The sequence below is a fragment of the Podarcis pityusensis genome (genome assembly GCF_964106645.2).
Source record: "Podarcis pityusensis genome assembly, chromosome: 7".
Taxonomy (NCBI): domain Eukaryota; kingdom Metazoa; phylum Chordata; class Lepidosauria; order Squamata; family Lacertidae; genus Podarcis; species Podarcis pityusensis.
In genome coordinates, this window is record NC_138031.1 from 11,200,946 (window position 1) to 11,224,650 (window position 23,705).

A 23,705-nucleotide genomic window follows, 5' to 3' on the forward strand; every position below is an offset into this window, starting at 1 on the left:
GGTGCTGAGAGCCAGTGTGGTGTAGTGGTTAAGAGCAATAGACTCGCAATCTGGGGAACCGGGTTCGCGTCTCCGCTCCTCCACATGCAGCTGCTGGGTGACCTTGGGCCAGTCACACTTCTTTGAAGTCTCTCAGCCCCACTCACCTCACAGAGTGTTTGTTGTGGGGGAGGAAGGGAAAGGAGATAGTTAGCCGCTTTGAGACTCCTTCGGGTAGTGATAAAGCGGGATATCAAATCCAAACTCTTCTTCTCAATCAGTTATTGCCTGTTTCCTGTGGTGGTGTTTTCCAATGTTTGGTGGTGATGGCCATTGCATTTTATTTGCGGCAATAGCTTTCCTTTCTTTTTCTCTCCCTCCCTCAAAGGTTTAGATTTGATTCTCCCCGGCCTGGTTCCTTTATGGGAAGATGCTGACAAGGTCTTAGGTGATGCTGCAAAAGACACATGGACATTTAAAAGTGCGCAAGTATCCCTCTGTGTTTGGAAAGGCAATCTTTTGTTTATTTGGCTGACTAATCCTTTGTCTTTCAATGGGCATGGTTGTTTTTAGATGTTCTTAATGCTTTCAAAAGCACAAAATGCCTTCACTTACCTTATTGTACCTGCAATGATATCACTTTGATGGGCTCTAGCCCTGATCTTCGCCATTCCTAAAAATGTTGCATTCTCTGTTTTCTGTATCACAGTTCCCAGGCTACTTTGGGGGAAGCCATGACTTGTATCTGCCTGTGATGGCTTCTAGCCAAGTAGTATTGGAAGCACAAAATCAATGTGTGTACTGGTGGAGACAGTGGTGTGCTTACGCATGTATGTGATTGAAATATATATAATCACATATATATTTATCCTCTGATGGGGCACCACTGAAGGTACCATATGTCCCAGAGGTGCACTTAATTTGTACCGCAAAACTGGGTTTTTAGAGTTGCAGCTCCAGCCCTCTGGAATCAATTGCCAGCTGAAATGAGATAGGACTTGACAATTAGGTGGTTACTGAAGACCTTTTCCTTCAGAAGACCTTCCCAAAAGTGTGATCCAGTCATTTTTTGCAATATTATTTGTACAACCGTAGAAATGGTTTTATTGTTTTTCAGAACTTTTGGGGGGGTTTTTTTGTATTCAAACTCATTTTTTATTGCTGTATGCCAGTTTGGTAATTTTGGGCAGTGAAGCAGTTTATAAATCTGCAAACGATAATGACATATCTATATCTAATCTATATTTTATCTTCATATTTCCTAAACATATTTCAGCTACAAAGATACCTAGGTGGTCACAGACTGGCGACTGGAAAGGAAAAGAGATGCCTTTCACGCAGGATGCCACGATACAAAAGAGTGTTAGTCCAACAGGCTTCGAAGCATCATCCTCAGAGGTTCCCTTATGGCTGCAGACTGAGGTTTCAAGAGCATATGAGGTTTCATCGACTACAACAGCTTCAGCAGGGTCTCCTCCAACTCCTCTGGGAAACTATGACAGTCCATCAGAAGCTCCAGCAACTCTCAGTGAGTTCTGAGGATTCAGAACAGGGTGCACAGTCCATATCTTGATGGAGTGTGAGCATAAAGCAGGCAACTGCAATCTGTCACTCAGACAATCGCTTTCTCTGTGTCACATTTATTTTAATAGATTTTATTGCTTTCCTTGGAAACGCTTTTAAAACCTGCTCTGTTTCATTTCAAACAATCATACTCTGCGCAGATAACATAAAAAACGCCTTGCATATCGGCAGTTGCAACGGAAACACCTAAAACTGCATTAGGCATGAAAAGATATCCCAACGTATGCAGCAAATCCATCTTCATATCAAAGACAAATAGCTAAGAAAAGGAGACTACCATATCCTTTCAGAGTGTACTTCCCTCATTCTACACAATCTGTTTTTAGATCATTTTTTTTTCATTCCCTAAAATATGGAAAGCTAGGGTAATTTAAATTAAGTGAGCGTAACGTGTGCCAGATTCAAACTACATTCAGCAGTGGGGCTGCTGCCAGCTGAGCCAACCTAAGCCTGGCAGAGGAAAGGTAAAGGTAAAGGTAAAGGACCCCTGCCAGTTAAGTCCAGTTGCAGACGACTCTGGGGTTGCGGCGCTCATCTCGCTTTACAGGCCGAGGGAGCTGATGTTTGTCCGTAGACAGTTTTTCCAGATCATGTGGCCAGCATGACTAAGCCGTTTCTGGCACAACAGAAACCAGAGCAGCACACGGAAATGCTGTTTACCATCCCAGCAGAGCAGTACCTATTTATCTACTTGCACTGGAAGTAGGAAAACAAGCCTTTAAAATAGCATTTGAGTTCCATCACAAGTCCCACTAGGTTGTCAGTTCATGCGACTGAGCTGAACAGAGTTAAGATTCTGAGTAAGTACCCCTTGCTTGCTCAGTCCCTCGCCTCTCCCCTGGAATGTTCATTTTTCATGGCTTGGGCAGTTCACACTCCTGGCTCACGGGAATATTCCCAAATAACTGTGCACAGGATTGTTTCCCTTGCCTTTCCACCACAGGCAATGAAAAGACAAAGGTTTGTCCACAGGCCTCTTGGATAGGTTTTTCAGTGAGCCCTCAGGATCTGTTATTAGGTATGCCATATGTCCAGGAAAACCTGGACATGTCCTCTTTTTGGGGGCCAACATGCCCATCTGGGTAGATTTTTAAATTTAAAAGGAAATAATAACAACAACAACAACAACAACAACAACAACAACAACAATAATAAAACTTTTATTTATACCCCGCGCTTCCTGGTTCAAAAACCAGGCTCAAGGCAGCTAACAATGAATTTAAAACACTTAATTATAAAAGCAGCATAAAATACAGTATAAAAACATGAATAACAATAAAATTCAAAAATCAAAAATCAATTTAGGGGAAATAAGCATTAGATAATCCCCAGGGCTAGCTGGCTGAAGTGGTCCTACTTGGGCCAGCGAGGAGACCGGGGGTGAATTAGCTGTGGGGTCTCAGAGTGTGTGATCTTCATAAAAGGGGAGGGGGAGGGAAGGGAAGAGAAATAAAAGATCAGGCTGAATTCAGATTAAAGGCCAGGCAGAATAGCTCTGTCCTACAGGCCCAACAGAAGGAGGTTAAATCCTGCAGGGCCCTGGTCTCATGGGACGGAGCATTCCACCAGGTCGGAGCCATCACTGAGAAGGCCCTGGCCCTGGTGGAGGGTAGTCTGACTTCCTTAGGGCCCGGGACCTCTAAACTATGGTTATTCATGGACCTTAAGGTCCTCTGTGGGGCATACCAGGAGAGGCGGTCCCGTAGATACAAGGGCTCTAAGCCACAAAGGGCTTTAAAGGTCAAGACCAGCACCTTGAACCTGACCCTATACTCCACCGGGAGCCAGTCCGGGGGTTTTTTGTTTAAATTTGGGGGGTAGGGGGTTGGGGGCACACACATGCTCAGGTGGGTGCTGTGACCCAGAAGCGGAAGCAGCGCAGCAGAGTGAGGCTGTTGCAGCAAAGATCAGGTAGGAGCTGGGGTCTTGCCTCTGCTTGGACTAGCAGTGACTTGGGCTCTTTGTGCCATGGCTGCTGCCATCCTGAGCCATGGAAAAAGGTGCATGAGTGTGACGGCAGTCCCGCATGCCTCTTTCCCCAGTTTGGGCTGGCAGCGGCTTGGGCTGCCCTCTTTTTTGCTCTTCGAGACATGGCAACCCTATCTGTTATGCTTCTTAATTTTTCAGCTCCAGAGATACCTGCGCAACCGTGGACCATTGCTGCAAAAGGTGATGGGGCATCCTCGCCGCTGTTCACCATGTGGCAACAGACTCCTGGCTTGAAAGGTGTTGAGGCTTCGTCTTTCCAAGAGTCCTCGTGGCTGCAGACGGATGCTGCGAAAGAATGGGCAGTCTCGCCTACTGCGATGGCTTCTTCCTTGCCTCCTTTGAGCTATGGGATTCTGCCTGGAACGCAGCCAGTGCCAAGTGAGCATTCAGAGTGTGGGAAGCAGAGGGATGATAGATGCCCACTGTGAATATCAGCAAACCTTGCTTTGTATACAGCAGGGGTGGCCAACTCCCAAGAGACTGCGATCTACTCACAGAGTTAAAAACTGGTAGTGATCTACCCCCTTTTGTGGGGGGTTCAGGTCAAAGTTGTAGAGGTTTTTTTTTAGGATGGTGTTATGTACTGAGTTGAATAGGATTCAGAACGCAGCAGTCTGATTGGTCCTAGAACAATAGGATCCAGAATGCAGCAGTCTGATTGGTCCACAGGAGCCACCCAATCCAGCTCCAGGTTGAAGTGAATCCACAACCTTATTGGCCTACAGGTGAATCCCGGAATTAGCCAATCACGTGGGGCCCATGGTGTAAATAATGTATATAAAGCAGACATTCTGGGGGAACTTCCATTCCTCCTCACCACTATGAGCTGAATAAAGAGCATGAAATCCACTCTCAACTCCCAGTATATTTCAGAGGGAAAGCCCCATTTTTAGGGCTTCAGGTCAAAGTTGTTGAGCTTCCTTGAGGTGAGCCAATGATCAACCAGTGATCTACCACAGACGTCCAGTGATCTACCGGTAGATCACAATATACCTGTTGGACGTGCCTGTATACAGGGTACTGTACTTAGCATTAGAAACACTTCGGGAGGAATCCTATAGCCAGATCCACCAGGATGAGCAGGTTAGGATCCAGCAGATCTCTGACTGAACTTGTGAGTTTCCCGAAACAGCTGGCTGTGCCAGCTTAACTCCCTCATCCTTGGCTCAGCCAGAGAGATGCCAGCATATGTTCCCCATCCCAGTTCAACAGGGACTCAGCTGGTGGTGTTATATGATACTGCTTAGAATCATAGAATTGTAGAGTTGGAAGGGACCCTGAGGGTCATCTAGTCCAACCCCCGGCAATGCAGGAATCCTCCCAAAGACTGTCCCTGGGTGTACTTGAACCACCAACCTTCATGTTAATCATTTGGTGACAGCAGCAGGAAGCAATGAGTCATGTCTATGAATGAGGCAGGATGAGTCTAGCATCACAGATGCAACCTCCATATTGCTTCAGGTGCAAAACATTTTGTTGTACAGTGGTACCTCAGATTAAGAACTTCATTCTGCAGGTCTGTTCTTAACCTGAAAGTGTTCTTAACCTGAGGTACCACTTTAGCTAATGGGGCCTCCCGCTGCCGCCGCGCCATGCCACATGATTTCTGTTGCCATCCTGAAGCAAAGCAAACCATCATTCTGCCTGGACACTGAGGTCCAGCGCCGAGGGCCTTCTGGTGGTTCCCTCACTGTGAGCAGCCAAGTTACAGGGAACCAGGCAGAGGGCCTTCTCGGTAGTGGCACCTGGCCAGTGGAACGCCCTCCCATCAGATGTCAAAGAGAACAACAACTACCAGACTTTTAAAAGACATCTGAAGGCAGCTCTGTTTAGGGGAGCTTTTAATGTTTGATGGATTACTATATTTTGTTGGAAGCCGCCCTGAGTGGCTGGGGAAGCCCAGCCAGATGGGCAGGGTATAAATAAAAAATTATTATTATTATTATTATTATTACCCGAGGTACTATTTCTGGGTTAGCGGAGTCTGTAACCTGAAGCATCTGTAACCCGAGGTACAACTGTCGTTAATTTGAATCTCTATTTGTACAAGATTAAAATCCAACAGTTTGTGAACCTTTATGACTTTGTTTTAAAGCATGATCATATTTCCAGCTCCAGTTATCTTGATATTATTTTGGGGTCCTCCCCCCCAACCCCCTCCCAAGATAATCTAAAATAGGACCAGTCAATGTATTGCTTTCTAAATGTTACTGAACTCCATCTCCCATAAGACCCTACTGGCATAGGCAACAGTCGGGGAAGATGTGAGATACAACGCAATAATGTCATATGGAGGGTACCACATTGACTATCCCAATCTAAACAAAAGGTGGGAGGAAATGCCATTTCAACCAAATGATATGATGATGGTGATTATTATTTTTAAAGCAAAGTTTCCAGTACTTAAGAAAATGTACGTACACAGTAAACTTCCTAAGAATTGAGATCGGTTCTCTCTTTTTAAGCAGATCTAAAAATTTACGAAGATGCTTCAGTTTAAGAACCCCACATTAGATTTAGTCCATGTTTATCTCTCATAGATATAAACCATGCAATGTTTGAATTCAGTTCAGATCAGAGGCAACTAATTTTAACATTCAACCCTTTCAGCAACAGGAATTCCTTTACCGCTGGCTTCTCCTTCCATAGAGCAAGTACAGGGTGCGTTGAAGACCCGCCCTCCTCCCTGTGAGTAGAGATTGTCTATGAAAATGTCTGAATAATCTACTGGAAAGATCCTGCATGGGTTACTCTCTTGCAGCAAAAACAATCCAAAGTTTGTTTGTGTGTCATTTTAAGGATTAACAGAACCTGGTTTTTCTGATGGCTCAGGCACCCCCAAACTCAGCCCTCCAGATGTTTTAGGACTACAACTCCCATCATCTCTAGCTAACAGGACCAGTGGTCAGGGATGATGGGAACTGTAGTCCCAAAACATCTGGAGGGCCGAGTTTGGGGATGCCTGTGATGGATGAAGTCCTGTGATATCTCAGCACAAGTAACAAGGAACACGGGAAAATTAATTCAGTTTGTATTTAAAGCTGAACTCACTGAATTTATGCTTGCCGAAACAGTATGCAAAACACCTCATTCTCCTCTATTCTATTTCCAGTGCAGTTCTGTGGCCAAGCAATGTCCACAGAAATACTAGGGTAAAATAAGTACAGTACACATAAATATATTAGTGAAATGAAAATGCATGAATGCATTACGTATGGGGAAATAGTTTTGCAAAAATGTGTATTTTAGAGAAAATTACATATAAACAATGGAGAAATCTGCACCAAAATGCTGACAGGTTTCACTAGGCTCATCATCAGGGAATGGGGTTGGTCTGTGTCTACCTAAAAAAACCATTTGAATATCCTTTGGATTCATGGGAGAATCTTCTGCACCTCTCCTAACTTGTTTGAGGAACTGCTGTAACGTAACTGCTGTGAAACCCTTGACAGTACAAGAGCAATCCTTCTTGTCACTGTAATTAAGGTCATACGTGTTTCTGTTTTTGCTTTCTCAGCCGAAGCCCTTACGTTCTGGACGCGACCAGCTTCTTTGAAACGGACCAAAGCGCCTCGCCCAATGCAGACAGGTGAGCTTATTTTGCAGCGGAAGGAACCCACAACATTTTGGTGTATCTTGTGAATTTCTTGATGATGAAAGCCATCCCCAGGCTCCAACCTTTCTGCATATATTAGTGGAAATGGTTGCAAAATTATGTATATTAGTCCAAAATGCATACCAAAAAATGTATTTCTTGGGACAAATTCTCAGTAGAATAGTTAGAAATTTAAAATTTATTTATTGTTTTAAACAATTCAAATGTTTAATAGAAAATAGAATTTAAGATTGGGGAAAACTGAGATCATCACCATTTTTTAAAATTGTATGTCGTCTTTCTATCTTACAATATTCAAGGCAGTTTACAAGCTAAAGAAACAAAAAATGTACATCTTATAACAATCTCCCCCCCTCCAAATAATATTTATTAGTTTTTCAATTAGATACTCCACATACACATATTGTATTACATCATCTTATAACAATCTAATGCAATACAAAAATGTGATAATAAAACTTTAAAACAGGCAACCTACATCAAAAAAGTAACATTCAACAATCATTAGAATAGTATTAAATAATAATAACATATAAAAGTTAAACAGAAATCCACTCAACAGTTACGATAAATAATTCCTAAACTATAATCAATAAAACAACGGCAAGCCACAGTACATAAAATAATACAATACAAATTGAGAAGCAGAGACTAGAGGGTGGGGCAAGGCCTTGCCTGATGAAGTCTCTCCCCTCACAGTTCTTCCTCCAGAACCAGATGAAACTGACAGGCCCATCCATCCCTATTTGCATGTATGAAGAGACTGGGATGCAGGGATGATTCTTGCTCAACAACAATACACTTCTAATTGCCTTTGTCCACTTTCCTTTCCTGGTTCTTAGGAATGCACATGCAACTCCATGGGAAATCAAATTCCTTCAACAAGTTCCAAGGTGCCCAGAAGCTGTATCTGAAGACTCTGGGTGGGCCCACGAGTCTTTGCAGAAGGTGCTGGTTGCCTGGAATATTGACACATGGTTCAGCACATTCTGCAAAGATCCACACAATCTCACCAACCCACATGGTTGGGTCAGTGGTTATCTGCATTCTGCAGGATCAGGTTGCAGAAAAGACCGGTCCCATGAGGATGCACGGGCACCTCTCAGACAGGGCAGATTATTTGTACAGTGGTACCTCGGGTTACAGACGCTTCAGGTTGCAGACTCCGCTAACCCAGAAATAGTACCTGGGGTTAAGAACTTTGCTTCAGGATGAGAACAGAAATCGTGCTCTGGCAGCGCGGCAGCAGCAGGAGGCTCCACTAGCTAAAGTGGTGCTTCAGGTTAAGAACAGTTTCAGGTTAAGAACAGATCTCTGGAACGAATTAAATACTTAACCTGAGGTACCACTGTAGTTGCTTATCTCCTTGACATCTGATGGGAGGACATTCTACAGGGTGGGTGCCACAATCTGTAAATTTTAAATCAGTTTTCCACAATCTTTCCCAGTCTTCAAACATTATATTATGACCTATATCTTGCAGCCCAGCTGATCTTTTATGTTCTGTTCCTCATTTCAGTGGCAGAAAACATGCCTCTTCCTCCAGCATCTACGCCACAACAGAGGCCTGGCATTTTACTAAAGGTGCCCTCCAGTAAGTACCTATGTCTTGTGCTAATTTGCTATAAAATGTAGACCATATATGGCTAGCTGCTACCAGGCTAAGTTTGTTTACTGCCATGCGTGTGAATCTTTTTCTTTCTTTTTAATGAGTTCCCATAGCTTTCTTTACTGTAGATCCTACACATATTATCCCAACACCAAATATATCCAACTTTGCAAATGCCGCATATTCATTCGTGTTTGGGAATTTTACAAATGCACCAAGTGTCTCATCCTGCAGCTAATTCATCTGTGCCACTGAATTTGCCTCAGGCTGGAAAAAAGTTGGCTTGTTTCAGGGTTCTTCAGCTGCAGAAGGAAAAACAAAACATCATTGCTCAAGACTTTCCATCCACCATTTGACAGGGAAATGGGGCTGGGGCCAATTTGGGGTCCAGAAACTGCCCTTTAACTGCAAAAAAATCACCTCCAAGTTTTGCTTCATAAGCTGAGCTTTTAGGGTTTGAGAGGAGGAGGTTAAAAGCGTGTTTAACATCATCCTACTACTTCATCTTAAAATGCAATATGTAATAGGGATGCCAGAGTTCCAGGGCTGACATGAAATCTCCTGGTTTGCCTGTCCCCACTCCAGGTGGCAGGGAGAGAGCTTGAATCTCTAGGTGTGTAGCCTTATTAGACTTTACCGACTGGTGGGGTCTGCGTTGCTCCCGGGAGGGACGAAGGAAGTCAAATGACACCAAGGTTGATTCAGAGAAAGAGTTTATTCTGCTCTCAGCAGAAGGCACTTGCGTGGTCAGTCCACAGCAAGTCCAAAGAAATGAGAAATTTCATGCAGTATATATATCCTCCAGGCACCCTCTTCCCCCTTCCCCAGGAATCCAACAACGTCAGCTTATACACGTAAGTTGACATCCATGCCCATAAACAGATATTCCTGTTCCGGTACTCTTGACCATAAAAGGTTGTTCCTGTTCCTATGCTCTTATCTTGGGGCAGGAGGTCACCAACTCTAAGAGCGCTCCTGGCGCCGTTCCCGGGCCTCTTGTCAGACCTGACAAGGTCTGTGCGTCTTTGTGGTCAGGATGTGAGATAAGACCCAGACGTGCCATCCCTGCTCCACTGGAACTGGCAAGGTCATCCATTGCCGTCACGGACTGATAAAGGAGAGGGCTTTGAGCACTTGTTTATACAGCTGGCTTTCTGTTTATACATTGACTCAAGAGCTCAAGTTAATGCATTTTAGAAATGATCTCTTGGAGGAGGAAAAATGAGGATTTTGGGTCCCGTTTCAGACTGACTGACTGCACAGAAAACCCATTCCTTCCCCCTTCAGGTGGATGAGAGGGTCTTTAACAACAACAACAACAACAACAACAACAACAACAACAATAAAGCTATGCATTCAGCTTGCAAGCTTAAAAATAAGGACCCCAAAGCTCACCAATTTTGGAGGGGGGCACCAAAGGGCATTTTGGCTGCACCCCTGGCATGCATGCATTCATGTACCCCTGTACAGAGCCTGTGGCAGACAAGCTATACTTGTGTGGGCATCTTCCATACAACACATTAGCAGCACTTAGGCTCTCTGTGTGGATTAAGATGAATGTGCAGGGCAGGAGTCAGGAATTTCTGGCCTGGAGCTGAATACGGACCTCCAGGTCCCTCTTCCTGGCCCCTGGCACTCTCTGCAGGCCAAACACCTAGGGTTGCCATATTTCAAGAGGTAAAAATCCAGACACAAAAATTTGTTGAGCTTTTTTGGGGGCAATCACATGATAGCCAGTCGGTCCAGTATATCTGAAGGAGCATCTCCACCCTGATCGTTCTGCCCAGACACTGAGGTCCAGCGCTGAGCGCCCTCTGGCAATTCCCACACTGCGGGAAGCCAAGTTAGAGGGAACCAGGCAGAGGGCCTTCTCGGTAGTGGCACCCGCCCTGTGGAACGCCCTCCCACCAGTTGTCAAAGAGAACAACAACTACCAGACTTTTAGAAGACATCTGAAGGCAGCCCTGTTTAGGGAAGCTTTTAATGCTTGATGTATTTTAATATTTTGTTGGTGGCCACCCAGAGTGGCTGGGGAAGCCCAGCCAGATGGGTGGGGTATAAATAATATTTTTTTTAAAAAAATAGCCAGACCCAGAGCCAGGAGATTTGCTTTGAGATGTAAAAATTCCCCCCGGGTGGGCATGTAGGACTCCCAAAAGAGGACATGTCTGGGAATTCCAGGAGAACCCTGCACCCCCCTTGCTGGTGATTACTTGCATGGTTGGAAGGTAGAGGTGGGGGTGCGGAGAAACTAGCTCACTGCACACAGGTAGAATTTACATTTTCCCCACCCCCTTTTGCCTCTGCCGCCACCCACCACTACCATGTGTAGTGACTGGCGGCAAGCCACTATTGCTCTGTATCCAGCAAGATCTGTCCAGGAAAGACAGGGGAAGCTGATAAGCAAAAGCATCTGGAGAATCTTGCCTCAATTAAATCCATGGGCTGTGTTCCCTTGCTTGAAAAAGGAGAGGAGCTTCTCCAACTGCATTCTTGCATCAGCTGAACACTGAAGCTCACATTCCCCGGAGAAGGTATCCCAGAGGTGTCCCCTTTGGCTGGATCTTCCCTCTGGGCCATCTTTTCGTCACAATGGGCTGCAGTGTTGTGCACAAGCCCAAACCCTTAAGGAGGGAGATTCTGTTTCAATCCACTGAGTGAACTTTAACTCGATCCATCTCTGAAGAGCTGTCTCTACACACATCCTCCACCCTGGGCACCCTCCTTTGACATTAATGCCTGCAGAGCAAGCAGAAATTCAAGCGGTGAGGCTGATGTATCCCATGTAGAGGCTACCCAACCAAAATTGCTAAGACTTGCCGATCAGAAGGTCGGCGGTTCGAATCCCCATGACGGGGTGAGCTCCCGTTGCTCGGTCCCTGCTCCTTGGTTGTGTACCTTTTGATGTGTTTTCATAGAATCATAGAATCATAGAGTTGGAAGAGACCACAAGGGCCATCGAGTCCAACCCCCTGCCAAGCAGGAAACACCATCAGAGCACTCCTGACATATGGTTGTCAAGCTTCTGCTTAAAGACCTCCAAAGAAAGAGACTCCACCACACTCCTTGGCAGCAAATTCCACTGTCGAACAGCTCTTACTGTCAGGAAGTTCTTCCTAATGTTTAGGTGGAATCTTCTTTCTTGTAGTTTGGATCCATTGCTCCGTGTCCGCTTCTCTGGAGCAGCAGAAAACAACCTTTCTCCCTCCTCTATGTGACATCCTTTTATATTTTTATTTATTTATTTATTTATTTTTATTTTTATCCTTTTATATTTATTTTTATTTATTTATTTTATTTATTTTTATTTATTGGACGCAGGTGGCACTGTGGGTTAAACCACAGAGCCTAGGACTTGCCGATCAGAAGGTCGGCGGTTCGAATCCCCGCGACGGGGAGAGCGCCGTCCCAGCTCCTGCCCACCTAGCAATTCAAAAGCACATCAAAGTGCAAGTAGATAAATAGGTACCCCTCCAGTGGGAAGGTAAACGGCGTTTCCGTGCGCTGCTCTGGTTCCCCAGAAGCAGCTTAGTCATGCTGGCCACATGACCCAGAAGCTGTACACCGCCAGTAAAACGAGATGAGCGCCGCAACCTCAGAGTCGGTCACAACTGGACCCAATGGTCAGGGGTCCCTTTACCTTTATTAACAGAGCAATCTTAAAATGGTCCACTCAAATGGGTCCAATCATCATCATCATCAACAACATCATTTAAAATTCTTATTCTTAGTCTTAATCTCTCCTTGAGTAATAGCACAGCAGAGTCCTGCAGGGTGGTCCGTAGGCTGTTGACACCTATATCAATGAATGAAGACTGGGGTACCTCCTCTGTGAGTTGCATGCTGTGGAAACAGTAAACCCAGATTAAATAAGGCAATTGTGTGGGGCACCATTTTTGGCGAGGACGACGTCTTCTGAATGCTGCACACACAAAAAATATCTGCAGGATCGACTAGCAGTGCGCCCACAATAAACTGCTGTGTGGAAGCCCCTCTAGGTGCCAGTAAGGTTGGGTATAGGATTGCAAGGGCAACCTCATGGAGTTGAATGGGGAGAAAGGAAGCATGTGTTTTGAACTTCCCACTGGAATATGTGGTTCTTCAGAATGCTGGATTTGGCTTGGTTGTGCCCGCATATATATATTTTTAAATGATGATTGAATGTTAGAAATGCAATTACATTGTTATTTGAGTACTGAGCCCGTGGGTAGTTGAACTGTAGCATGAGACTCGTTTCTTGGACTGCGGGGGTTTGGAGGCATGAGCGGAAAGAAGCAAATGGCTCAAGCGTATCGCCAGGTTTGCTTCTCTCGTGTTTCTCTGCAGTCTGCTTTTGAGCAGAATAGACGGCTGGTGGAAAAAACCAACAAAACCAAAGGTACAGGTCACTTCATCAAATTGTAGGTTGGTGGCATGGTGCATGATTGGCATGTAGAAGGTTCCAGGTTCAATCCCAGGCATCTCCATTCATAAGGACCTCCATGTAGCAGGACTGGGCAAACACCTTCCTGCTTGACACCCTGGAGCAGGGGTAGCCAATTTTGGTGCCCTCAGGATATTGTTGGACTCCAGCTCCTGTCAGGCCCAGCCAGCATGGCCAATGGTCAGGTATGATGGGAATTGCGGTCATCTTGGCTACCCCTGAGTCATTATCAGTCAGAGAACAAACTACTGGGCTAGATGGATGGAGCTGTGCTTTCTTTGCCTTGGTATAAAGCAAGGGCATGCCCTCCAACATTCCTCAGATGAAAATAGAGACACATTCGACATCAGTGTCGCTGTCCCCCTGCACACCTCTTCCTCAGAGGCTGTGGCAGGAACGCAGACCCAGCTGCTGAACGAAACAAGCCAGAGTCAAGCAAGTGCAATGGCTGCTCTTCAGCGCCTGCGAACCCTTGGAGCCATGGCACCAGCCTCATGGGCAGGCCCTGCCCCTTTGCTCCCGTACACACCACTTTCTTTGTGGGAAACTGACCAACTGAGGAAAACAGTGACCAACTTTCTTAGGCGTGTTCGTGTGCCCCAGATCTTGTTTTCACAAGAACAGGAAGTGGCACCATATTGAGTGAGCGGTGGGAAGGGAGAAATGTGTGTCCTTCTGACATACAGATCTAGCCTTCTAGTAACACATTGAAACGCTGTGCAGAAGGGAAGGTCCCTGGGGCATTTGGAACTCTGTGTGGAAAGGTGGAAAGCCATGACAGCGTAAGGGTTTTTGTGATGATCCCAGTATTTTCGTGGCAGCTGGAAGGTGTGTGAGGGTGGGCCAAATGTAGACCTTGGGCCTCTAAAATTCTCTCCTCGGGGCACAACTTTCACCGACCCTGTTCTGTGCCCACCTCAAGTACATTTGCCTTGTTCTGTGCAAGTACTTTTGCCTGGCACTCTTACTTTTATGCCCATTGAATAAAAGTAAGAGTGGCACCCATTGCTCCACACACTTTTGCCTTTGGCCTTGACCACCACAGGCGTGTGGTTTCTGGAAGGTTCTCCACAAAGGAAGGTGGGCCTTGGACTGAAGCATGGTCCCTACCCTGGTATAAAGCTGCTTTTTATGTTTCATGGCACACTTGCTGATGTGGAGCCACTCCTTATCATTTTGAAGTGAGGACAGCAAAAGCAGCCCACCACAGGCTGCCCAAAGCAAAATGGCTACTGACAGGAACATGTAAATTTGATTTACTATACTGTCCTTCTATACTATACGATGGACCTTCTGGATACAAACTCAATTTGTTCTGGGGGTCCGTATCCAGAGGTACCGCTTCCGCACACGTGTATGGCGTAATAGAGCACTTCTGCGCATGCACAAAGCGAAACCAGGAAGTATACATTTCCTGGTTTGCCGTGTTCGCAACTCACAATTACATTACCCGAAGGTAACGTAACTTGAGGTACGACTGTATTTCTATATTGACCTTCATCCAAGGGTCGCAGGGTGGCTTACAATATAGAAACACAAAAATACATACCACCGCAGCAAACAATGGGATAACAGGAATCCAGAGTGAGTTACCATTGCAGGCTGTCAACATGCCATCTTTGCAACTTCTATTCTAAGCAGAATGTCGGTCTTAAGTCTTCTGGGAAACGAAAGCATGGATTGAAAAGACTTTCTCCTTCATGTCTGGAAATGATAGCAAGGTAATCCATTGTCTTCTCTACTTTTCCCTTGCTCCTTTTGGCTTTCGTCCACTTAAAGCATATATTTTGTTCACTGGGACACAACTATTTCTTTCAGGCAGGTGACGGAGGGGTGGATACTTCTGAGAAGAATGAGGCTGCTGTCCCTGGAAGAAGGTAAATGTGTATGTGAACATTCTCAGCTTTGAAGAACATCCTCTTCACCTTAAAATGAAAAATGATCCATTATCTCTGGTTTCTCTACAGGGACATAATGAGATGGTGGGACAGAGTTGGTACCTGCCATGTGATGAAGCTGCAAGTCTCCTCCCTTTGCCAATGGAGATGCTTCTAAAGTTTTCAAAGAAAGCTAACACTCTTGAGTAAATAAATGAAAATGAAAAGGCTCTCTGGGCTTCAGATCACTGCTCAAGACTGAATAAAGCCTCACCTCCCAAGCCATCATCCCAAAGGAATCATTTTACAGAAGGAGATAATGAGATTGCATCCATCATATTCTTTTGATTCATTCATATTATAATAAAATTGAACCAGTCATTTTTGTCCTATGTAGATAGAGACTGGGACTATAGAGAATGGCCTCTAGGATCCCAAGGTATAGTTTGAAGACACTATGGACCACCCGTTTGCTGAAGATCTCAGTCTGGTCAGTGCCCAGGCAGACCACCTGGGAACCACATGTATGCTGCTTGGGCTCCATGGTAGATGGGAAGTGGGATATATATGTAAGAAAATGAATAAATATGTTATATTCTGAATTCTGTCACTTGCCCATGACGTGCCACCCAATTACCAAGATAGACCCAAGGCAGTTTGCAAGTTATGGGCAAATCACTTTCAGCCTATGAAACTGTCAATAAAACTGTTCATGTATGTGCTCGTGAATGTTTTATTTATTTAAGCCATTTATATCCGGCTTTAACTATGATTGTCTCTAAAGCGTATAAGAAATGCAATAAAGAAGAGGTAAAAAAAACCCCACAAATAAACAGTCCCAACTATAAAAATGGACTTCAATTATAACGCCTGGTGGAACAGTCTTCAGTAGGTGCCAGAAGTTCAACAGGGATGGGGTCTGTCTGTCCTCAGCTGGAATGATTGCCCTGCCTCTCTCCACTGGGCTTGGGGTGGGGCCTGACAGGCTCCAGAAAGGACTGCTGCTGCTGCTGCTGCTGCTCGACAGAGAGGGCTTCTTTAATATTGTTTTTATTTTTTATCTATGTCATTTTATATTGTTATTGATATTAATGTTGTACTTTTAGTTGTAGTTTTTATGTTTTATGTGGAAATTGTTTTCCATTTGGTTGTGTACCTTTTGATGTGCTTTATTTATTTTTATTTATTGGACGTGGGTGGTGCTGTGGGTTAAACCACAGAGCCTAGGGCTTGCCAATCAGAAGGTCGGCGGTTCGAATCCCCACAACGGGGCGAGTTCCTGTTATTCAGTCCCAGCTCCTGCCCACCTAGCAGTTCAAAAGCACGTCAAAGTGCAAGTAGATAAATAGGTACCACTCCGGCGGGAAGGTAAATGGTGTTTCCGTGCGCTGCTCTGGTTCTCCAGAAGCGGCTTAGTCATGCTGGCCACATGACCCGGAAGCTGTACGCTGGCTCCCTCGGCCAATAAAGCGAGATGAGCGGCGCAACCCCAGAGTCGTCTGTGACTGGACCTAACGGTTAGGGGTCCCTTTACCTTTATTTATTGTTTATGACTTTTGTTATGTTGGTAATTATGTAAATCTTGTCATGTTGTAAGCCGCCTTGAACACTGTTTTAACTATGGAAAGGCGACATACAAATAAAATGATGCTGATGATGATGGAAGGGAGTTCCATAAAACTGGACAAACGGTTCTGAAGGCATGGTTCCTGGCATGGCTGCAGGCTGTGCTGTTGTCTCATGGCCTCAGGCCCCCTCAATCATGGGATCAAGGCAGCGGCACTAATCTCTCCTACTGGGTTATCTAGCCTTTTGGATCGCCATTCCACCACCCACCATCCCATTTCTGCTCCAAGAAGCTCAGTTCACCCTGTCTCTCATTAGATCTTTGCGACAAACCTGGGAGGTAAGTTTGGAAACGAGATAATGACCGCTGCAAGACCACATGCTGTACTTTGGGGCTGGTGGGGGTAACTCTGGGCAGGAAAATGAGTAGGTTAGAGGCCAGGGTGACTTTAAAAAGACAGGATTCCATTTTGCTCGCTAGCTCACCCAGTTCTTAAGGTAGTTTTGTGCCTATCTCTTTGAAGACGACAGCAGCTTTAGTTCTCTGCCATCAACGAATGCCACTTTTTATTAAATTCACGACGGGCTCCGACAACTGAGGTGTATGTCAACAGAGCTTCATTACTCTAAGGGTAACCTCCATAACCTCTCCTATCGTATAACACAACCAAAGCCATAAGGAATGCAAGGCATTGGGTGGGTGGGGAGAGTTTCAATTACCTTGTCCAAAGAGATTACGGCTAAGAGAGCTTGCAAAAATGATGTACAGCTGAGCCCTGATTTCAAATGCCTGGCCAAGGCAGCTCCAATAACCACAAGCGTCCCTATAGGATTGGCTGCACCAGGCTTTAGACAAACACAAGTATATTAAGTATGGCTATTTTTCTGCATTGGTTAGCAGGACTCGCTTGTGCCCCCTGAAAATCATGAACCACTGGTAAGTGATCCCCTTTGGACTGAGATAAACAGGCAGCATCAGCTAGAAATGCAAAAAGGCAGCGATTTCTGTTCCACTTGTATTCAACACAGTCAGCACTGTTTCCATTTCGCTGCAGTTTGGTTTCTGCAAAATACTATACCATTTGTCTCATATTCCATTATTTAATGTAAGTTGCGTAGATTACACACGTAAAGGAAGCTTTACACAATGTAAAGAAATGTCAAAACACTGTTTAAAAAGATAATTCAGTTTCATCTGTAGGCTTAAAAACAGCAACAACATCGTGAATGAATATAGTGGAACCTCGGTTCTTGAATGTCTCCGTTGACGAACGATTTGGAACCCAAACACCAAAACCCCAGAAGTAATTGCTTCTGTTTTTGAATGCTCCTTGGAAGTTGAATGGCTTCTGCTGCGTGTTTTTCCATTTTTTCAATGGATTTTGCCAACCACCCATTGATTTTTTTTTTTGGAAGAGTTTGGATTTGATATCCTGCTTTATCACTACCCAAAGAAGTCTCAAAGCGGCTAACATTCTCCTTTCCCTTCCTCCCCCACAACAAACACTCTGTGAGGTGAGTGGGGCTGAGAGACTTCAGAGAAGTGTGACTAGCCCAAGGTCAGCCAGCAGCTGCATGTGGAGGAGCGGAGACGCAAACCCGGTTCCCCAGATTACGAGTATATCGCTCTTAACCACTACACCACACAGGCTCTCACCAACCGCCCATTGACCCTCGGTTTTTGAACGTTCCATAAGTCGAATGGTCTTCTGGAATGGATTATGTTCAAAAACCAAGGTTCCACTATATTGATAATGCTTGGCTGATTTCTGTTCTAAATCTCAGGTGGATGTGTGAACTTCAGCAATTCTGGCTTCTTTTTCCATTTTCATCAGAATCCTCTGACCCCACCACTGCCAGGATGATGTAGTGGCAGGAAAATGAGGAGAAGAGGCTGACCACTGAAGCCATGCTACACTTGGCTCTGCACCTTGCCTCCTCCACCCCCCGCTTTTTTAAACATAGGTGACGGGAGCAAAGAAAATCATTGGAGGGCCAAAAGAGCTTTGTTGATGACTCTACGCCTAGTTCAACATTCTGTCCCCACTGTGGCCAGCCAGATCCCTACAGAAAGCAGACACGAGTGCAATAGCTCTCTCCCTAGGTTTATTGGTATTCAGAATCATACCATCTCTGACAGTGGAGGCTGCAGATAGCCATCAGAGCTGGTAGCCACTGATAGTCTTCTCCTGCATGCATTTGCCTAATCCTTGTGGGAAGGCCTCCAAGTTGGTGACCATCATCACCTCTAGTGGGAGCAAATTTCCACTATGAGCTGTGTGAAGAGTTGTCCCACCTTTTGCCTTCATTGGATGATCCCAGGTTCTCACAGGGTGGGAGCGGGAGGGAAACTCTCCTGATCCAGTTTCTCCAAACCTTTCCTAATTTTATACACCTTTCTCATGCCCCACAGTCTTACTTATCTTTTTTTCTAACCTAAAAAGCCCCAAACATTGCAACTTTCCCACTGTAGAGAATTACCCCAGCGCCTTGATCCTTTTGGCTGCCCTATTCAGGAGTTTAGCAAGTGTCTTATTCCTGTGCCTCTGACATGCCAAACATATGGAGCTACTGTCAAAGTCTACTTGGAGATTATCTTCTCCCTTGTAGGATGTCCGCAGGCAATGAAGAAAGGCACCTCCATGACTACACCGTACATCACGGCTCAGAAGATAAACCCTTGTGTGATGGAGCTGTGCAAATTTTTCCAGCAGTGCCTCTGTGCAAGGGACAGAAGCTACTCAAGAGATGAAGCTATGAGGTAAAAGGTAGAACCGGTCTGACTTTTGTTTTTATCCTAAATATGGGGGACAGAGAAGGATAATTGAGAACACTGAGTTTGCATGAGGAAGTTCAGACCTATACAATTATAGCAAAGAGTTTTCAACACACAGAATGCTGGATTCTGTTGGATATAGAGGTCCCTCTGCCCGCTTCCTCAAGAGTTCTAAGCTTGGACTGTATTGTCCCATAGCCAAGGTTAGCTATAAAAGATGATACAGTCCAGGTTTTTCCTGGTACTGGATTGCCCCAAGATTCATGTCTTGCCACTCACTGACTGGAAATACCAAACTCACATTTTATGACTGAAAAGTCATGGAGTGCATCTCCAATGTTGTAGTTGCTGCTGCCTTTGTTCTTTTGACCCTGCCATGAGTTTGTGTGGTGGTTCTGTGTAATTGTGGAATGACTAGATGATCAGATCTTATTCTAATCAATATTGTATTGATCTTGTGATTCTGGTTAAATTTTTTAGGTACTGTGTTGAAAACTATTCCTGGTTCTTGAAGAATGCAACATACATCTGTGAAAAAGTCAAGAGGGCTGCCCATTCAAGGAGTAAGTAGATATTCCTCAATGGTGTTTCATAATGTTTTCTTTCTCAAATATAATGGGACAAATTCTCATCTGGCTCGCAGGGTTTTGGGGATGTGGCCTTGAAATGGACAATGGAAAATATTAAGACTAAATTAATTGCATTAATATTAAGACTAAATCAATAGGATATGGTTAGCCATGACTAGTTTTTCCACAATGACCTTCAGTGGGACATCAGTGAGACTAACTTAATCCAGGTCCATCCTAATGGGTCTACTGGCTAGTAGCCATGGGTAGACCTTGGACTAGGCAGCAGACAATAGTTTTCAACAAACAAGTAGACCTGGTGTTCAGCTCTTTTCCCAGCTGCAAATTGAACCCAGATTTCCTCCTTTTTCATAAGATTGCAGGAGAGCTTGCAGGCACCCAAAACTTGAATTGCCTAGGCTTGCCTCCCTTTCCCTTGGACAAAATCTATCTCCTTTCCCACTACCCTTCTGTGATTACAGGACAGGATATCTTGATCACAGCTGTCCACACACTGGTAACCTCAAGCCTGGATTACTGCAATGTGCACTAAGTGAGACTACCCTTGAAGTTGGTCCAGAGACTGCAGCTAGTGTAGAACATGCTGGCTAGCCTACCTGTGCCACCAACTACCACCAGCAAATAACACCTTGTCTGTGGGAGCTACACTGGCTGCCAACCTGCTACCAGGTCAAGTTCAGTGTTCTGATATTAACATACAAGGCCCTTTACAGCACCAGGTTACTTAAGAAACCATCATAGACCCAGTAGGGCTTATACTTCACTTCTTGAAGTCCCTAAAACATCAGAAGCCTGCTCCACAGCAACTCAAAACAGGACTTTCACTGTGACTTCCCCTGCTTTGTGGAACAGCATCTCTGTTGAGATCATACAGGTGTCCACTACCTGTACTTTCTGGAAACTACTGAAGACATTTTTTATTTTGACAGGTTTTTCCATCTTGGTGTAATAATAAGAATAATTTTATTATTTATACCCCACCCATCTGGCTGGGTTTCCCCAGCCACTTCATTAGGCATTCATTTTGTATTGTTTAAAAAACCTGTATCCGCCCCTTTTTGGGTATTGTTTTAAAATTGGTTTTGATTGTTGTTACGGTATGTTCATAAATAGCCTTGACACTGATTTGAAAGGCTATTCAGAAATGGATGACAAGAATACAATACTTTGTGCTTTTGCACAGAATGTTTTCAGAGTGGCTTGCTCCCAGCTGACTTTACTTAGGTAACTTTATCTGCAGCCTTGACAGTCCATCACTCCATCCTTGAAGTGGGGGACTATTGCTCACAGGGACAAATGAAGCTGCCTTGCACTGAGTCAGACCATCTAGCTCAGCACTGTATACTGGTTGTGGTTCTTCAGGGTTTCATGGAGGACTTTCTTGCAGACCTTCCTGGGGATGCTGGGAACTGAACCTGGGGCATTCTGCCTGCAAGGCAGAAGCTGTATCATAGAGCTATGGCCTTCCCCATCTTTTGGTTCCCAAGCTTCTCTTCCTCCAGCCCAGCTTGCTGTCCCTAACCTCTGGGTGAAAGGATGGAAGGAAGGAGGGGTGCATGGGTGGCGCACAAAGAGGAAGCACAGACAAGCTCATTTAGCTCCTCACCTTCCTAAGTGATTGCTTATGAGTGGTAGACCCCTGCCATATGGAATATTGCACTTTGCACATGCTCAAGGCACTCAGGAGGTAGAACCAAAGGAGGGTAGTGGGTGGAATCAGAGGATTCTTTTTTTAAGGGTGCCATCAAAGCTACAATTTTGGGAGTGTGAACTATTGCTATATATTAAATATGTGCAAATAAGAGAAGACTGAGAGGTGATATGAGAGCGATCTTCCATTATCTGAAGGGCCGTCACATGGAAGATGGAACAACCTGGCTTTCTGCTGCTCCAGAGGGTAGGACTCAAACCAATGGATTCAAGTTTCAAGAAAGGAAATTCCAACTAAACATTAGGAAGAACTTTCTGTGGGAATGTTCAGGGATGCAGGAGAGGATATATTGTTTGATTATGGCCTTTCCAACTTGTGTAAACAAGTTCACAATTTAGCAGAGTAACATTCCCCTTTTTTAAACTCTCAGCGGATGCGTTTGCTCAGGCTCGCTAAAGCCTCTACAATAACTGTTCTGGTATTTCCCCCTTATTCCCCCATAAAAGATAAGACATGACACGGTCTTCTATAAAAGTATAAAAAGATTTTACTCACATTCTGTTCACAATCGGATCCCAGAAGGCAGACTTAGCTTAGAAAAGTTACATACACCTGGAAACTATCTCATAAGGAGACAGTCCCTTTGTCCTCTCTTGGGTGAAGGCTGGAGGCCAAGAGAGCATCTTTGGCTAAGCAGATGTTGCTTCTTCGACAAATGTAGTCATAGAGAGAGAGATGGTGGCCAGTCCTATGCATTTGTTACCTGCACAGGTGAGGCCACGCCCACCTCTGGTCACATGCAGAGGAAGTCTGCCCCAGCCCAGAAGGAAACAGGAAGTTTACCTGCTGGCTGGACAAACATTCCTCCCCATGTGTAAACATGTTCACTCTAGGAATGTTGTACTTGACTGCTCTTGTGTTTCACATCCCACACTTTCTAATAGTAGGAGCTGTTCAACTGTGGAACAGACTCTCACAACAGGTGATGGTGTCTCCTTCCTTGGAGGTTTTTAAGCAGAGGTTGGATCACTATCTGTAAGGGATTCTTCAGCTGTGATTCCAGCATTGCAGGGGACTGGATCAGATGAACCTTTGGGTTCCTTCCGACTCTACATTTCTATGATTCTAAGATTGTTAAGAGCTTCCTCTTTTGCTTTTTCAGCTTTAAAGCAAAAATGCCTTGCAAGCATTTGCAGAGCTATTTAAAGCCCAAAGAGGAGTCATTGCTAAGAAGAAGACTCACACAAACTCTTAGACTTCATCCCATTATCCAGCGCAAGAAATCACTGCCGGGTATGAAGAAGAAGAAGAAGAAGAAGAAGAAGAAGAAGAAGAAGAAGAAGAGAGGAGAATGAGTTTTTCCCTGTAGTAGGGTAGAATATTTTCCATTCCAAGCACTGATTAAATGAACTGTAATAATAGGAGGTGGAACTCAAGCATGAAACTAAACTTAAATGATTTTTTTTTGTACATTGTACTTCATAAAGTGTCATCATTAGTATTGTTGCGGGTGCATGTTGAGGGTTGTTAACTGTGGTAAACCAGCTCTGAATAAAAATATGTGCAAGAATTAGATTGTGATAAAATCTTGGAGAACTTTTTTTTATTATGAAATGGCATATATTTAACTGAATTGATGTGAAACCTATTGCTGTTTCATATCATGTGCAGTATACAAAGAACCTGCTTTAACAATGAGTAGACCATTGGTCCAGTGAGCTCTCGAGGGTTTCAGACAGGAGATATCCTCAGGTCTGCCTGGAGATACCAGTGATTGAATCTGGAACCATTCCATGCTCTGCCACTGAGTTATGACCCTCTCTGGGACTATGAGATTTAAATGTGACTTGCGGTGTGAATGGGCAATTGCAGATAAAACTTCTTGTTGCCGTTGTTTAGTTGTTTAGTTGTGTCCAATTCTTCATGACCCCATGGACCAGAGCACGCCAGGCACTCTTGTCTTCCACTGCCTCCCGCAGTTTGTTCAAACTCCTGCTGGTAGCTTCGAGAACACTGTCCAACCATCTCGTCCTCTGTCGTGCCCT

General features: G+C 44.7%; 1 protein-coding gene across 1 annotated transcript in view; it reads left to right on the top strand.

Annotated features, from left to right (window-relative positions):
• Positions 1-23,187, top strand: part of HHLA1 (HHLA1 neighbor of OC90) — a 38,720-nt gene extending 15,533 nt beyond the window's left edge. Inside the window, exons 10-18 of the mRNA XM_081012668.1 lie at positions 368-460; positions 1,256-1,507; positions 3,691-3,930; positions 6,163-6,240; positions 7,070-7,141; positions 8,688-8,762; positions 19,254-19,404; positions 19,900-19,982; positions 22,823-23,187. Of these exons, the coding sequence (XP_080868794.1) occupies positions 368-460; positions 1,256-1,507; positions 3,691-3,930; positions 6,163-6,240; positions 7,070-7,141; positions 8,688-8,762; positions 19,254-19,404; positions 19,900-19,982; positions 22,823-22,866 (1,088 nt within the window). The 3' untranslated portion in view covers positions 22,867-23,187. The remainder of the gene's footprint in view (positions 1-367; positions 461-1,255; positions 1,508-3,690; positions 3,931-6,162; positions 6,241-7,069; positions 7,142-8,687; positions 8,763-19,253; positions 19,405-19,899; positions 19,983-22,822) is intronic.
• The last annotated feature ends 518 nt before the right edge of the window (positions 23,188-23,705 follow it).